Here is a 16,961-nt window from a genome sequence, read left to right on the forward strand (position 1 = left end):
TTTACAATATTGCCCTCAAAAAGATTGAATCATTAATTTTATCTTGTTGATTTATCTTTAATTCTTCATTATATGTTACAAGATCTAGAACAATACAACTAAGGTATATTTGCCATTTATTTTAAAAAAGAAATGTTGTCTAATGAAAAAAAAATGATGTCATTGCCAAATAACACTTGGAATAGTTTTTAAGCTTTTTGTCAATAATATTAGGAAGTATCCCTAAATGTTTCAATAAATGTCATGGAAATATGAAAAAAGTAGTTTAAAATACTAAGAAACAATAGTAAAAAAAAATGGTCCCACCAAAGCCAAAATTTATGTAAACATTATTTATTGTGTTTATTTAATTCATAAGATTTTAAGGATATAATTGACATTCAATATAAATCCTACAACCTTATAAGGTAATATCATATATTATTAATTTCTTTAATTTTATTATAAATTTGAAAAATAAATTACATGACATTTACTATTTTTGAGTGAAATTAAAACAACCACTATTAACACCTTAGAATTGCAAAGCTATAAAAGTGACTATGGGGAATTTGTAATTTTGAGATAAGAATGGTTTGATAAGTAGTAAAACCAAAGTATAAGGGGGCAATAGTAATTATCCCTTTAAATAAATACCTTACATGTATGTATGTAACAACCATGAACTCAAGCTTATTCATTAAAATCCCTCTTTATGAGTTCAAAAAAAAAAAGCCAAATTTCTCTATAGCATTGTGATCTCAAAGACCACTAGATCATGAGAATGATCGATATTTCGATCAATCTATTGGTCATGAGACTCCAGTTGCAACCATGGTTGACAAACTCCATCATATTGGTGTAAGCATGCAGCCTTCTTAATTTGTTGGTCCTCGTCTCCTCGAAGATCCATTGTTAAAGCACATCGAGGAGGTGAACCAACTTGTTCACGGTTCAAAGAAACCATCAAATTTGAAGCAAAAAAGATGAAGAGCTTCATTGGATCATACGGGTTTATTTTTATCATTACTTTTTTAACAAAAAACCTATCTTGTTAAGATGCATTTGGTAACACATCTATTCTTGATCAGATGTTTTTCAGCTAAAATGTTTTTTCCCCCAACTCCACACACTTCCCAACAGCACTCGCCCCCACCCAAAAAAAAAGGAAAAAAAAGAAGAAGAAGAAAAAAAAAGAGGCCCTCTTTGAGTTGCAGAAACTATACCAAAATGCAGGATATCAACAATGGGAATACAAGTTTGCAGTTTAAATAAGACAGTTTTTTCTCCTTTCCTTGTCATTTTATTTCACTGACTTCAGAAATCAAAATCATATTCAACTTTATGGCTGAAGAGAACTTCCATATAACATGACTCATCACAGTCAAATCTACCACAGAAGAATGAAAAGTATTCCTACCTTTTGAAGGCCCAAGAGAGAACTTCTGGGATGAATATCCCACAGAAAGGTAAATAGGCAGCTTAATTTACACCTCCAGTTCATATTTATCTAGGTTGCCTACACTGATATATACTCTTAGAAAAAGGTTCAGCAAAAATACTATTCCTTCTTCATTGTCATGGTGAGCCTCGAGCTATTGTTGAGAATCAGCCAACTTTATTATATAAAATTAGCCACCTACAGAGCAGCAATGCATTCAATCTCAATCCTTGCATTCAGAGGCAACGCTGCAACCTGGTATGTTGAACGTGCTGGTGCAGGCGATGGGAAATCTGCATCATGAAATTACTCAGCCAGTTCTGAATATGCATAAGCTTCTGTATTCTTATTCTGTCATAATGAGATGTGAGATAAACTCAAAGCTATATAGACTTACATTAGCATGGAAAATTGTGCAGAAGAAGAGAAATGTCACAAATGAAAATCAGTAGTTTCTTCCACAATTTATAAGCCAATGTGCAAGAGTCGGTTCTTATAGTTTAGAAGGAATTTTACAGCTGATCACATACATCTTCAGATAATCGTCAAGCCAGTATTGTCCTTGCTGTATTACAGTCCTAAAAGTATTTTCCACTTTCCACTTAAGCCAATTACTGACATAGTGACATAGTATCATTCTATCATCTAACAGTTAACATGCAAAGCTCAACCCATTTTCATATTGCATCCCTATTTGAACATCTTCTCATGAAGCCGCTCACTCAATGAATAAATAGATGTTCTCTATCAACAAATCTTGGACCTCATTGCGTATTAAAATTGTGAGGAGGATTACGGTTTGGTCGCAACTATTAAGCAGGTTATCTGCAGTATCCTCATTAAAGATTACTTATGCAGTTTGTGAAATAGAATCACTTCAAATTCAGGTAAACTTACATTTAGCATAGATCTCATTCACTTTCTTGAAATCATTCAAGTCTGCCAACCTGCAACAAAATCAGTTCAAAGAAAACTGTCAGATTAAGGATTGTCTATTCCCCTCCAAAACACTTTTATCTTCAGAAAATTTTAAAATCACGAAGGAAAAAATGTAAAATCATACATAATTGTAGTCTTAACAACTGAAGAATAAGTAGCACCACTAGCCTTCAGTATTTCACCCATGTTCTTGAGAACCTGAAACATTCCCAACCCACAAAACTGTGAGATAGCAATGGCAAGGGAGCAGGGTTGGGGAAGACATGAAAGATGCATAAAAAGGATAAACATTATAACATAGAAATGGCTAACAAGGTAATGGTTTTCCTAATATGTTAACAGTGCAATATGGTACCTGAAGAAACTGGTGAGCTGAATGCCCAAGAGAAAGAGAGAGAGAAGAATTATTATCCGATAAGCTGCCATACTTGAGAATATAACTCCATTCAACTCAGCCTAGCCTTAACTAAATGGGGACCAGTACTTAATGTTATATAAAGATCAAACACAACTTCTTCTTTTTCTCCTTTTTCTATTGGCTGATGAGGTAAGATACACTATTTAAATTCAACCGTAGTTCGAGGTCGCGCGAAATCACGCTTTTTTGAGAACTCAAGACAAGATCTCATGCGAATCAAGATGATCCCAGAAAAAAAACAAGATTTCGGTCAACTAGATCTCATATTCAAAAGATCTCAATTCAACCTAGTCTTTAAAAATGCCATATCTCAAATGAGACGAGTTGTGATGTCTCGATCCCAAATCAATCTCGACCTGTCTCAAAGCTCCTTTCACCATTTGCTGGTTTTAGTGTTTTGGCTAGATTTTTCGCCAGAAAGTTGGTCGGATCTCTACCTAGGCTGCATCAACAAGCTATTTAGCTCATCGACGACAAAGATATACTGATTTTGAAGCCAATCTCGAAGAAAAATGAGTGTTCTTCCCAAACTTCATTATTTTCAAAAACTACGTTCTACACTGGTGGAGGTGGTGCTGGAGCAGAAGTTGGAGGAGTTGCTTAGTCATTGATTTTACTCATGTATTCTTATGGAATAACTTATTAAGTACATTGATGTTGTAATGTGAAACTATGAACAACAGAACATGTTTGATGTATTACTTGATTTTTAACCTTTATGTCTTCATTTATATCAAGTAATAGTTGTTATTTCACGTTTTATTAAGTCTGCATGTTCAGTCCTTTAGCGTACTGCTTTCAAAGTTGCGGTCGAGTTGGAATTCATATACACACTTGTTTTCTCACAAATCTAAGGCCACCACTATTTTAAAAGGCCTAAAATAAGCTAAATACCAAATTCTAGCTCAAACTAGGCCCTAATACCCACTGAGATGGGCCCTCGAGTTAATCAAGAATTTTTACCCGATCTTGGCATTTTGAGGGACTGAGATCCCTATCAAGATTGAGATCTCAAACCATGGATACAACAGGGTTTTAATCCAATGTTTTGGAACAGCTTGTCCACAAAAGCAGGAGTAAGATTGCATACATTACAACCCTCCCAAGAACCTACGGTGCCAAGAGCCTCAACCACTAAGTATAACCTTCATTAAAAACTTCTAACGTAATGTAACTTTTAATATAATGTAGATCCTATAGTCAAGATTCATGCCACAATCTATAAAGGCATGTTACAACCCAATCATCCATGTCAAGTTCCAAGGAGGGGAAATCTCCAATCCATGTGGTCCTCAGAATTTAGAAGTTGAGATTTGTTTGGGAATACAATATATTGTGGGAATAAGGTCAATGCAGGAGAGACACACAAGCAATCAGATGTAAGATCAAGATTTCTCATTCCACTGCTACACATGACTAGTCAATGCCATTCGAAGACCCTTCCTCAACCACAATCAAATCTCCATACCAATCAAAGATCCTCTATCTAATCCCTAAACCCCAAGGTGCCTCCTCTTTCTATGTTTTTAGACCCATCTTCCTCAACAGTCTCCTCTATAAATGGCCAAAATTTTGGCTAACTGCCTTCAAAAGGTAGTCCCTCTCCTTGTTAGTCTAGACCAACCTACCTTCATCTCTAGTAAAAGCATTTTTGATAATATCGTCCATGGGTTTGATTGTAAGTCCTCCTCCCTTTCGCCCTCTTGCAAAATCGATATCCACAAAAAATTTGATTCCCTATATTGGGACTTCATCTATGATGTCCTCTCCCCCATAGGAATCCCCCACCCCTTCATCCATTAGATCTACTCAAGCATTTTCTCTACCTCCTCTGTCCTAGTTAATGGATCTTGTTAGGGCCTTGGGATCATGAGATTACGCCACATGGAGGGGAGAGAGAGGGGGTTAGAGGTGGTTGGGGAATTACAAGTAGAGGGGAAAGTGTGAGGAATGGGTATGGAATATTTTACGTGAGTGTTTGGGCAGCCTATTGGCTGAGGCAACATTATGCTGTGGGGGTGATTGGCACCATTCTAACCACTTTATCTTTGTTCATGTTTATTTCAGCAATTAAATACTATTAGAAAACAAGAATTAAATAATCAAAACAACAGCTAAACTAGAACAAAGAAAAGAGAGAAGAGAGATGAAGAACAAGTAGAAGAGGCCTGTGATTCTTGCTTAAAGAGTCTAGAATCACAGAGCACTTTTATTTATAGCTTCTAATGAATCTAATACAACTTGAGAGACAAGTAATTGTCCTCTAGAAAAAAAGAAACAAAATATTACAGCTTTAGTAACTTCCTAACTCCTAAAATAGAAAGTTTTGAAAATAGAAACTACCACCAAAATAGAAAGTATGCTTTCTAAAAAACTCCCAAAACTTATGTAGTAAGACTCCTACATTAGAAATAGAAAATATAATAAAAACAATAGCATAATACTGTTCACGTGAACAGTAACACAGATTTTACTGTTCACGTGAACAGTAAAAACAAATTTTTTACTGTTCACGTGAATAGTGTCGTGAACAGTAAATAGCCCAAGTGTATACTTCAACACTCCCCCTCAAGCTGGAGTGTACACAAAGAAAACTTCAGCTTGCACAATAAGAATAAACTTGAAAAGTAGCACCAATCTTGAATCGTGTAGCAATGGCAGATGTCAATAAACACTGAGAAAACTTCACCCAGAAGACAATCAACACCACCTTAAAAAAACTTTAATTCTTCATGTCAATAGAAGGATCCAATATTGAGAACAATCGACGATGTTGAAGACGAACAAAGTCCATAAGTATAGCAAGATCAAAGACACTATCCACATAATGCCGGTAGTAAGGAGAAATATCCACACTAAATCTTCAAAATTGTAACTCCAAAGTCCATATAAATGCTTCACAAGAACGCAAGTAGTAGGTAGGCAAAAGGCATTATCCACGTAATGCCGATAGTAGGGAGAAATATCCACACTAAATCTTCAAAATTGCAACTCCAATGTTCATATAAATGCTTCACAAGAAGGCAAGTAACAAATAAAGTATGGGTAGGTAAAAGACAATATTGATTACTGTGGACCAAGTTGGTAAGGTAGTATGGGATACTACGGACCAAGTAGGAAGTTAAATGATAGTATGAGTTATTGTGAACCAAGTAGGTAAGGTAAAGGACAATATGGGTTACTGCAAACCAAGTAGGTAAGGTAAAAGACAGTATGGGTTACTACGGACCAAGTAGGTAAGGTAGTATGGGTTACTACGGACCAAGTAGGTAGGTAAAATACAGTATGGGTTACTGCGGATCAAGTAGGTAAGGTAAAAGACAATATGAGTTATTGCGGACCAAGTAGGCAAGGTAAAAGGCAATATAGGTTACTACGCAGACCAAGTAGGTAAGGTAGTATGGGTTACTACAAATCAAGTAGGTAGGTAAAAGGGCAATATAGGTAAAGATAAGTAATGATATTGTTGTAGAATTCCATAAGTTGAGGGCAAAGATCTTCACAAATAATATCCATCAGCACATCTTGATATAAGGTACCATTCTCCCCCTCACATGTAGCATTACACGTGGACAATTAATGATGACCAGTGACAAGCATCTTATGAGCACAAAAGAAACCCAAGAAGAAAAAGTAGCAGTCACAGAGCAGTGTATTATTCACCAATAAAGCTGATCAAGCAGCAGAAAATCGTCTCACAGGACAAAGTCTTGTGCATCAAGGGGGGAAAAAAATTCTGAACCACTGCTAACCCTTAGGCAGGAGCAAATTAGATCAGGAAAAAATATATATTGAACCAGCTTGGAATCTCAAAATTGCAGTAATCGTTGCAGCAATCCACTCGAGAAGAAGTGCAATAACAGTAGTTGCAGTAGCAAATAATATCAGATCTCGGACCATAGCAACAAACTTCTGCTAGATTTGAAGCTCTAACAGATCTTGATATGAAGGAAAAGTAGTCCTCTGGGTCTTTGTAGAAGTTTTAGATAAAAAGAAGGTTAAAATTGATTATGAAATAAACAACAGAAGTAGTAGTAAAGCAAGACGGTAGCAGCAAAATTTTTCAGAAGAGAGAAATTCAATGAAACAGGGGTTACTAGTATACGACTTCCGCCAGAACTTATAGCACAAACAGTGGAAGACAATTCGTAGGTCTTGCAATCCGAATTATGGGCATATCTTCGCAAGAATCAAGAGGAACCCCAGGACATCAGTATAGCATAGATCAAACTTCCGATTTGCACAAAAAAAAAGGGTAGTAGCAGCCTCAATTGAATCAAATAGGTAGACATATCCCCAGAAAGCTTGGGGCCTTTTGTAGTATCAATACATAGATACTTGGTGCTTCAAAAGTCAAAGAAGGACAGCCATTCACAATTACTGCAGCGAAGGTTGGGACTGCCCTAGATAAGAAAAAGGAAAAAAGAAGGAAAAAAAAAAAAAACTGAGCAGCCAAGAGAGAGAAAACAGTCCCTAGGTTGATTAAACTTGCTCTGATGCCATGTTAGAAAACAAGAATTAAATAATCAAAACAACAGCTAAACTAGAACAAAGAAAAGAGAGAAGAGAGATGAAGAACAAGTAGAAGAGGCCTGTGATTCTTGCTTAAAGAGTCTAGAATCACAGAGCACTTTTATTTATAGCTTCTAATGAATCTAATACAACTTGAGAGACAAGTAATTGTCCTCTAGAAAAAAAGAAACAAAATATTACAGCTTTAGTAACTTCCTAACTCCTAAAATAGAAAGTTTTGAAAATAGAAACTACCACCAAAATAGAAAGTATGCTTTCTAAAAAACTCCCAAAACTTATGTAGCAAGACTCCCACATTAGAAATAGAAAATATAATAAAAACAATAGCATAATACTGTTCACGTGAACAGTAACACAAATTTTACTGTTCACGTGAACAATACCATGAATAGTAAAAACATATTTTTTACTGTTCACGTGAATAGTGTCGTGAACAGTGAATAGCCCAAGCGTATACTTCAACAAATACTATTAATGTTTGTGTTCAATTGCAGGTTCTTATCAGATCTCCTGTTGGCTTCTTCACTTCTAAGGTTCGACTTGCCAAGGTTGTCCCCTATCTCACTTCCTCTTCTAAGGCCATTGAGGTGTTGTGCAGTAGCATTCAATCAAAAACTAACCCTCACCTCACTCTCGTCTCCCTAAATGCAAATTCCTCAACCTCTTCCAACTTGCCTGCGCAGATGATCCCATGATCTTATGTAAAGCCAACTATTCTTCTATAATCAATTTCCTGGATTCTCCCCCTGTTTGAAGGCCTTTTAGGCCTCTCAGTCAATCTCTTGAAATCCAAAATCATCTCTCAAATGTCTCCGACTTTGTAGCTGCCTCCTTTCTCCAGCTGATTGGCTTTCCTCTTGGCATCTTTGCTCTACCAAAATGCACCATCCACTCCATGCATCACTCTTTAGTAGCTTCCTTGAAAAGGCCAAGAGACCTCTCCACCCCTTTAGCTTGGTGGTAGTTTGTAGCCATAAGTTTGAAGAAGGCCTTGGAATTTGTCGTATCCGTGACTACAATAATACGGGCCTCCTCACACTAATTAGGAAGGTCACGTCCAAACGTGATTTTATCTGGATAGCGTGGGTTCACTCCCACTAACTCAAATTTCAACTCCTTTGGGACTCTTCCCCTCCCCCCAACCCCTTTTGGGTCTAACACAAACTTATCAGGCTAAGTCATTTGGTCATATTGGTGATCTCTACAATGTTGTGAAAGGGGACGAGGTACTTCTGGATCATAGCACCGCATTGGAATCTTATATAATCTCATAGGAGCTCAACAAGTCTACTTCTTTGGCATCCCCAAGAATGCGCAGCTCTCCTGCTCATCTCAAACTAGATTTAGAAACATCCTACATCCTACTTCCATGTCCTGAGTCCCTAACCCCCACTTGGATTTTCCTCCCCCACCACCACCACCGCCTTTTCCCTCTTTCCCCTCCCCACACAGGTTTGTTTGGCTTCCCTCCACACTTCCTCCTTCCCTATCTCTTCTATTTGTAACTTGATCAGATCCCCCTCCTCTCCTGTCCTTTGGGTCAAACTCCTCATCAATCCTTCAGTGTTCAGAGAGCTATTTCCAACTGCCTCCCCACCCTCGACTTCTTCATTTATCATCACATCCAAATCCCCCCAAATTGCATCCGCTGCCCCCCCACGGCTTGGAAACCTTACACCATCTCTTTTTTCCTGCCCTTGGACCCTTAACCTATGGTCACTCACCCTTGCCTCCATCTGGCCACACTACCCTTGTTCTCAACTGTTCAGTAGAGAATGCTGCTGGTTACCATCCAACTTCAGTAGGTCTTTGGCAGATTTATCTTCAGAGCCACGATATCTCGCATTTGGATAGAGCACAACCTCCGAAGATGGAGCACTGTTCCTTATACAAGATTTGGCAAGCCATCTATAATGATGTTAGTGCTAGGGGTCCATCTCTTGCATCCAAAGCCTTTGGCACCCCAAGGAACAGGCATTTTGCTGTTACCTAAGGCTTAAATCCTTCTCTCTTAGCTTCTTAAGCTCTTTGAGCCAGGTCTCCCCCCCCCCCCCCCCTTCTCCTATTCCCCTTCTGGGCTGCAAAAATATTTATATTCACCCAAAATGTACCTGGAAAAACTAATCACTGCAGGTTCTAAAGCCTGAAACTTGAGGCCACATTTCCACATTGCTACATGGACAGATGCATAGGAAACTGAGGCAGAAATTTATAATGGCATCAAGATCTTGCTTGAATGACTTCAAATGAGGAAGGTCCCATACAACAAAGAATTTGTCTCAAGGCATGTCCACATCAGTCTGAAAAAGCGGACGATCGAAGAAATCTATCACAGTTTTCTCGGTTTCCAGTTGAAGAAATTCATCATCGCAAAACCATGAACATAGTAGAAAGCTCTTTTTTGGTTTGACCACTTTACTTTTGGGTGGCTATGAATTTTAGCTTCCAATCAGGTAGGATTTACTTTGGGGACCAGAAACCCATCAGACCCTATATTAAACACGGGGGCAGATCACATCCCAGATCTGTGTCCTCAGAACACAGAATTTACCATTTACCAATCAAGGGAATCTTTTCTTGTTTTTTGCTCAATATTTTTAAGGATTATGGGATCATCTTTCAGCCAACCATAAACAAAAGCTAGAAATTACATCTAGTTACCTGCTCTGTTTGCTCTTCTACCCCATCTCCAACAAATTTTCCAGTCTGCATTTGAGTTCCAAAAAACATTCATTAGCACAGTTGCAGACACAAAAAACATTAAGCAAATATAAAAGGGCAAACTACGTACACCTGCCCACCCCCAGAGATGCATATAATTTCATCTACTACCCTTAAACAATTTAAAATCCACATCCATGCCCCTGGGAACTAACACCATTAACTTTGAAATGAAATGACAATGTCACCCTTCTAAGACAGACCTCACAGGTTTAAAAGTTTGTTATTAGATTGGATTTTAGGGTTTGGTGCTGGGTCTCTCTCTTCCCTCTAAATATTCTCACGAATTAGTGCTCCTGGTGAAACACAGCTTCTCTTACACTCTGCTAGATAATATACCTGTCCTCTTCTACTCTCAAAACTAGGGCCGGGGCATATATGGATTGATTATGATTGGTTGCGAGGCTGATCGCATTGTGATTCCTGGTTTCTGAATCCCTGCTTGGAATTGATCATTAGAGTGCGACAACCAGTCACAAAATCAGAACTTCAATAATCAAAATGGTAATCTGTAGAGCAAGTTGACAAGCATGCCTGAGTATCTGAGAATCAGAACCTATATATATATATATATATATATATATGTGTGTGTGTGTGTGTGTGTGGGTACCATTGTTTTTCAGATTATGGTGCTCTCTGTAAAACCTGTCAGGAATCAGGATATGATAAATTCTGCTGTGATTCAGTTGATATACAAACAAGTTGTTCTTGGCTTGCTAGATGGTATATGCCAGTAAGGTGCCTCTTGACTATAAATAATACTATAATTTCCCCCCTTTTGTGATAGAAAAGTAGAGTGGAAAATCTTTTGCAGCCTTTCATCTACTTAGGTCTTGAAGCGAGTGGATTGCAGAGGATGGGGGCATATGGGGCATATGGGGTTGCAGGGGAGGAGTTGGAGAAAGAATAGGGGTAAGGCCAAGTTGGTTGCAGGAGGAGCAGGCAGAGGAAGAAGACAATGCCAAACCAGTTTCCACTGAGAAGATGATGGGGGAGTATTCCATCTGATTCCTCTTTTTCAAATAAAAGAAAAAGTACTTTTAATAAAATACTTCTATTTAAGATGAAGAAAATTTTGCTCTAGGTAATATAAGGAAGAGTATTTTTGGGTTTCTAAAAAATTTCGGGTGATGAGTCTGATGACATCATTAGTGTTAAATAGTATGGGTATGGTTTTAGCCCCAGCGGTACAAGATATTTGAAATTTTAAGGATAGTAGATGTGATTGTCTGCAACTCCAGCGAGGGTACACATAATTTGCTCAATATAATATTATGATGCATCAAAAGGCATTATTGGTGACTAATACCTCAGGAACAAGACCCAGAACGCCAGACAGGAAGACCATATTATTTGCTTTAATGGCCTGAGAATATGGTCCAAGTGCTGCAGGTGCCTTTTCTGTTTGAACTGCCTCCTTTAAACCTACAGGAAAATTAAATAAAAAAAAACATGGTTTATCAAGCATCACAAAAATAGCCACACAATTATTGAGGTATCAACCAGATTTAGTATCATTAGCAGCACAGCAATTAGAAATAAGAGATCAAACCAAGGCAGTTAGAAGGTCAGCAGGAATTCCAAGATCTGCTTCTCTTACAATCCCAGTTATTCAAAACCAATCTGTAGAGATTTTTATGGGCAATTCATGGCCTATAATCCAGATTCCAGCATCCACAAGCCCATACACCAGCTCCACCACCAAATGTTTCAATATTCTGATTTTCTTTTGTTTCAGTTGTTTTCCTAGTCAGTTCACAACAATTTTATCAGTTGTTTAGTGATTAGTCAGAGTTCCAGTTTTGCCCATTTTAATTGACTTGTTTACAACATTTTTGGCATCAGAATGATCAGTCATGATAGTCAAAAATGTGAAGGCATGCCAGTGTCACCATGACTTGAGAAAAAAAACAAAAGTATTGTATCTGAACTCTAACCAAGAAAGAGTGGGATCTTTGCAAAGTGCCTCACTTGCTACGAGGGCTTTTAATCATAACAATTTTAATGTCAAGAAGAAAGATAGAAATAATTCAGCCAACAAGCTGATTACAACAGAAGAGGGGAAAAAAAGAAATCATTTCATTTGTGTCCTGCTGATGCAGGTAACATGGTGCACCAATGTTGAAAAAAGATGAACATCCTCCAGCACTGGAAAAAAAACCAAGTCCACCAATGATCTGCTGATGCTAAACGCATGATGCCATCTCTTCAGTACTGATGCGTGCACTTAGGACAGCTACTTTGACATTTATTCCTATGTCTCTTAAAACACAGGCCAAAAGACGAGATAAATTAATTAAAGAACGTCTCCTGAAACACGGGCTAACCACTTGTTACCAACAGACAGGATATAAAGAACCGATGCAGTTCAGCAAAAATCCATCCTTCCCAAGCCTTCTCCAGTCAAGAATCAAAATTAAGCATAAAATTCAGATCTTTACTCGTCTACTGTACTAAATTTCGAGAAATAGAGTTCCAGAGAGATCAAGCCTGAAAAAAAGTCGGAGTTTTAAATCCCAATTTAAGTAATCTGAGTTCTAAATTCCACTAAGAGATAGAAGCCCCTTCCTTCCAGCACTGTTCACAAAACATATCTCACCCCAAATTTCCCAATTAAGTTGAATAATAAATCGACAATAAATACACGCAAATGATGAGAATAAGAAATGAATACACACGATTCAAGACAGGGATGTGAAACTCACTGGCGTCAGAAGATACGCTCATTGAGGCAAAAGGCTGTAACGATCGAGAGGAAGATGAAGAGCGCCACAAGCTGGAACAGGCGAGCGAAGCACAACCTATGCCAATTGCGATGGGAGATCGAGTTCGCAAGGCGCGCAGGTCCACCACCGCTGCCGGCACAGAGAAAAGTCTTGCAACACTCCACGCCATTCTTTCGTATTTGTAGTAAAGTTCTGTTTACTGGTTCACAGGATGAGAGGGACAGACGAGTCAAGCGAACTTTATTTATATCCGAGGAAATTAACGTCCATTCTTTTTTTTTTGGGTAATAATTAACTGGGGCCCACAAATAAAAAATAATAAAATATTTTTAAAAAATCACCATTTTAACCATGTGAGCCCCTTATAATTTGTGGTCAACCGACATCAGGAGAGATGATCCAGACTCTTCATTCACACCACGGAAAATGTAAAATGCAACACATCCTCGCAATCTCAGCCTGATCAGGTGTGATACATTTGCACATGCACAAAAAATATACTTTTTCTGGTCAAGTGTATATATTAACATATCAATACTAAATGGAAATATTTGACCAAAAAACATACTAAATAAAATAAGTATATATCAAAAATGGCCTTTGAAGAAGTCTTGGTCATATATTATGATTTTTTCTAGTCATCATCAAACTAATCACATAGACCAAGGGGAGTTAGGTAAGAGTGTGAAGGGAGAGAATAACGTATTGTCTCTACTCGAGAGATTGCCACTACTTTGCCGGAATCACATTTACGCAAAACATATCGTAAACTCGTTAGAGATATTAAAGATTAGGGTAGAGACAATAGTATGATGATCAATCAGCATCAATGACTCAGATTTTTGTTTAGTGGTCTAAGCCACCATCCCCTTCCCCACCTTCCTCTTTTGTTCCCCTCTTATGAAATTTTCTAAGTGTTTGTTATGCTCTGATTAATCCAATCAAATTACATTATGGTAAACCTTCTCTCTTTTTTTCTTCTTCTAATAGTTGTGAATTTTGAACTTTTATTTGTTGTCATACGAGTGTCTATACATGCATCACATGTCCCCACCAATAGCTGCAAAGATTCAAAGGCAATCGTTGGATCTAAGAGAAGCTAAAGAGAAGACACATGAGACAAAGTCCAAATCTTCTCCTCAATGGCTTTACAACCACAAAATACAGTGGGGCCCGCAGGTGGAAAATGAGAACTTTTTCACCTGTGGCCCCACTGTATTTTGTGGTTGTAAAGGCAGAGAGCATTCTGTGCTCCCCGACGGGGAGATGATCCGGATTCCACAAGACATGCCATGGCATTCAAAAGCTGGCCACTAGGAGGAATTAATGCTACACAACCCCTTTTTTTTCGTCAGAAGAAACTGTATTCATTCATTTAAAATAAAACCACGTGGAATTTTACGATAAAGATTATCAAACATAAGCACTCAAGATAGGAAAGAGTCGGGATCATCTCGGTCGGGGGAGCACAAAGTGCTGCCGGACGGCTTCCCAACCACAAAAATAGTGGGGCCCACAGGTGAAAAACTCATATTTTCACCTGTGGGCCCCACTATTTTTGTGGCTGGGAAGCAGTGGCATATTTTCACCTATGGACCCCACTATTTTTGTGGTTGGAAAGCCGTCAGTGCTCCCTGACGGGGAGATGATCCCGACTCGATAGGAAAGGGGGCAGGGTGTGAAAGTACAAGTACCACTCTTGAGATTTAGCTGCTACTTTAGCAAGGACAGCTGCAGCAAAATTTGCCTCAGAATGGGCGTGAGTGAAGACACAACAAGCAAATGAAGCCGGGTGGAGGATATCATGCACTAGAAGGGAAATCTTCCAAGCAAGGCGTGAGGCAAGATTAGAGAGGGAATCCAATCTTCCAGAATGCTTGTATATTTTAAATCCGTCTTATAATTATTCTACTTGAGTTCAATGTTAATAAAATTAACTAATCTTGAGTTCTAACTTATAACAAAAATAGAGAGGGTTTATGTTGTAATTTTATTTCCCAATTTTAGCTATAAAGGTCACCATGATTCATTCTCCACAACTTATGCAGTGTGTGTGATCTTCAAGCATCCATCCATATTGATCCTTTCTCGAATATGAAAATCACTTCGTCTCTTTGTTATTTGTTCTCCTCTTGTCAATTCAGCTTCTATTTGGATATTCATGGTTCAATTCTAACAAAGATGACCTTGATTGCTATCTCAATAAATCTTTGTGCACCTCAAAAAACCGAATTCAAGGCTATGTTGCAGAGACCACCAAAGACAAAGAACCCATAAACGACTTTTTCATACCTTATCAGTGTAGTACACGATCAAAGAACTCATTTGTGAAAGTTAATCTGGAGAAGGAAGAGACTTCGCTAGGAGAATCACCAAGGAAAAGCTAATTGAAGGTGAAAAGAGAAGTTGCTCGGACAGACAAAGAAGCCCAAATGAAGCTTAAACTCTATGAACCAGCAGAATTTCATATTGTAAACCAGGGCAAGGAAGTCTAGAGCTTGCTTGATCACTCAGACCTTCCACAACAACATGCTTCTTTCACAAATAACCAGGTAAGATTTTAATTAGAGATTCAAGTGGGATTCATCTTTGAAATTAAACTTAGCCATTAAAGTAAGAAGGTGTTGTGATCTTAATTCTTATTAATTCATCAGCCATGGGTGACAACTTACAACAAGGGCAAGCAATGGGCAGGAGAGCTTCTTGTTTGGCAAAGCAAAGGGGAGGATACACTTGCTGTTTGGTCTGAAAGGTGAGCATTTATGAGTTGTTCTGTAGCTGCACTTCCCATGCATGTATATGAACTTCCTAGATGGATGGTGACATGATAATTTGACATTGCAAGGATTGTCCAATTGATGATAAAGATATTGTGTTGTGGTATAAATTAGGATTTCACCATATACCATGCCAGGAGAATTTTCCAATCATGCCAACAGTATCTGCAAGTTTTGATATGAAACCTGTAAATTTCTTTGAAAAGAATTCCATGCTAAAGGCATCTCCTGATGTTGAGAAGGATTTGCCTTTCTGTAAAACTATGGCTTCTAGTTGAGCAGATTAATTGAAAGGGTTCCTCTTAGAAGATTTACGATTTTTTTTTATATAAAATTTGCTTTGAGTCATGTTTGGTGGCAGTCCCCACACCCTTTTAAAGAGAACCTAGGAAGTTTGCTTCTTCTTTTTCTTAATAACATCTAGTAAGTTTGCTTTGAGTCATGTTTGGTGGCAGTACTCACCCCCTTTTCTTGTACAGACCAATTTTAATGCCTCTAATGTTTGTTTGGGGAGTCTAATATAATCGTTTTTCAGACATTTATTGAAGACTGGAGCTAGTACAAGCATTGACATCTTCATTGCACATCTGAAGAAGCCAAGGATTGCTGTTATGTCAGTAGCTCGACCAAGAGGGCCACCTTAGCCAAGGAATCCGCAATCAAGTTGCAAGACATTGGAATGAAAACAAAAACACAAGATACAAACTCTGTTTGAAGCTTATGTATATCATGATAGATCTGAAGGATTTCACAATCTGGAGAGGAAGCATGAATTTGTTTTATCATGTCCAAACAATCAGATTCAATTATAATCTCTTTGATTCCACATCTAACGGCTTGGACAAGACCCACTTGAACAACAACTACTTTTGCAACCAATGTTGACTCACAGTTGATTCCTTTTGAGAAGGTTGTGATAAATTTACCTCTAGAATCACGAATGATACACCCCACCGCCCCTTTCTTTGAGTCTTTGGACCATGCACCATCACAATTAATCTTAAAAACATGATAAGGTAGAAGAGACCATTTACCAACATTTGAATCAGTCATTGATGCTTGTTGTCATTCAAAAACAAAAGAGTTACCTTTAATCCTAACTACTACAATGAATTCGGAGAAATCTCTATTACCAGCATTCAACACATCCAAGGGGGAGCTGTCCTTCCCATTAAAAATGAGCTCATTTCGAGCCTTCCATATAAACCAAAATAAGAAAGTGGCCATAGAGAATCTCTCCTCAACAAATCTTTTATTTTCCTTAAACAATGGATCCCAAACAACAAACCATTCTTTCAAGGAAATATTAGACATTTGCATTGATGAAGGAGAAATAGAAGAAGCAAACCAGATCGCCTTTGCAAATAGATTGTTCAAGAAAATATGCTCTGATGATTCAATATCTGCAACACACCTTGGGCAGCAAA

The 16,961-nt window shown here is 38.0% G+C and overlaps 1 protein-coding gene and 1 pseudogene across 1 annotated transcript; one reads left to right on the forward strand and one right to left on the reverse strand.

Annotated features, from left to right (window-relative positions):
* Window positions 1-1,513: 1,513 nt before the first annotated feature.
* On the reverse strand, window positions 1,514-12,967 carry LOC149004224 (reactive Intermediate Deaminase A, chloroplastic-like). Its single transcript, XM_089168195.1, has 6 exons — window positions 12,737-12,967; window positions 11,341-11,456; window positions 9,972-10,016; window positions 2,484-2,557; window positions 2,318-2,367; window positions 1,514-1,713 (listed from the first exon to the last, which is right to left on the reverse strand). Exons 1-6 carry the CDS (start codon window positions 12,924-12,926, stop codon window positions 1,619-1,621), a joined length of 570 nt encoding a protein of 189 aa, XP_089024321.1. The 5' UTR covers window positions 12,927-12,967; the 3' UTR covers window positions 1,514-1,618.
* Window positions 12,968-13,792: 825 nt separating this feature from the next.
* LOC149004225 (amine oxidase [copper-containing] gamma 2-like) lies at window positions 13,793-15,812 on the forward strand (annotated as a pseudogene).
* Window positions 15,813-16,961: the final 1,149 nt, after the last annotated feature.

Source organism: Hakea prostrata, chromosome 9 (genome assembly GCF_041222555.1).
Source record: "Hakea prostrata isolate BN-2017 chromosome 9, UWA_Hpros_2, whole genome shotgun sequence".
In the NCBI taxonomy this organism is placed as follows: domain Eukaryota; kingdom Viridiplantae; phylum Streptophyta; class Magnoliopsida; order Proteales; family Proteaceae; genus Hakea; species Hakea prostrata.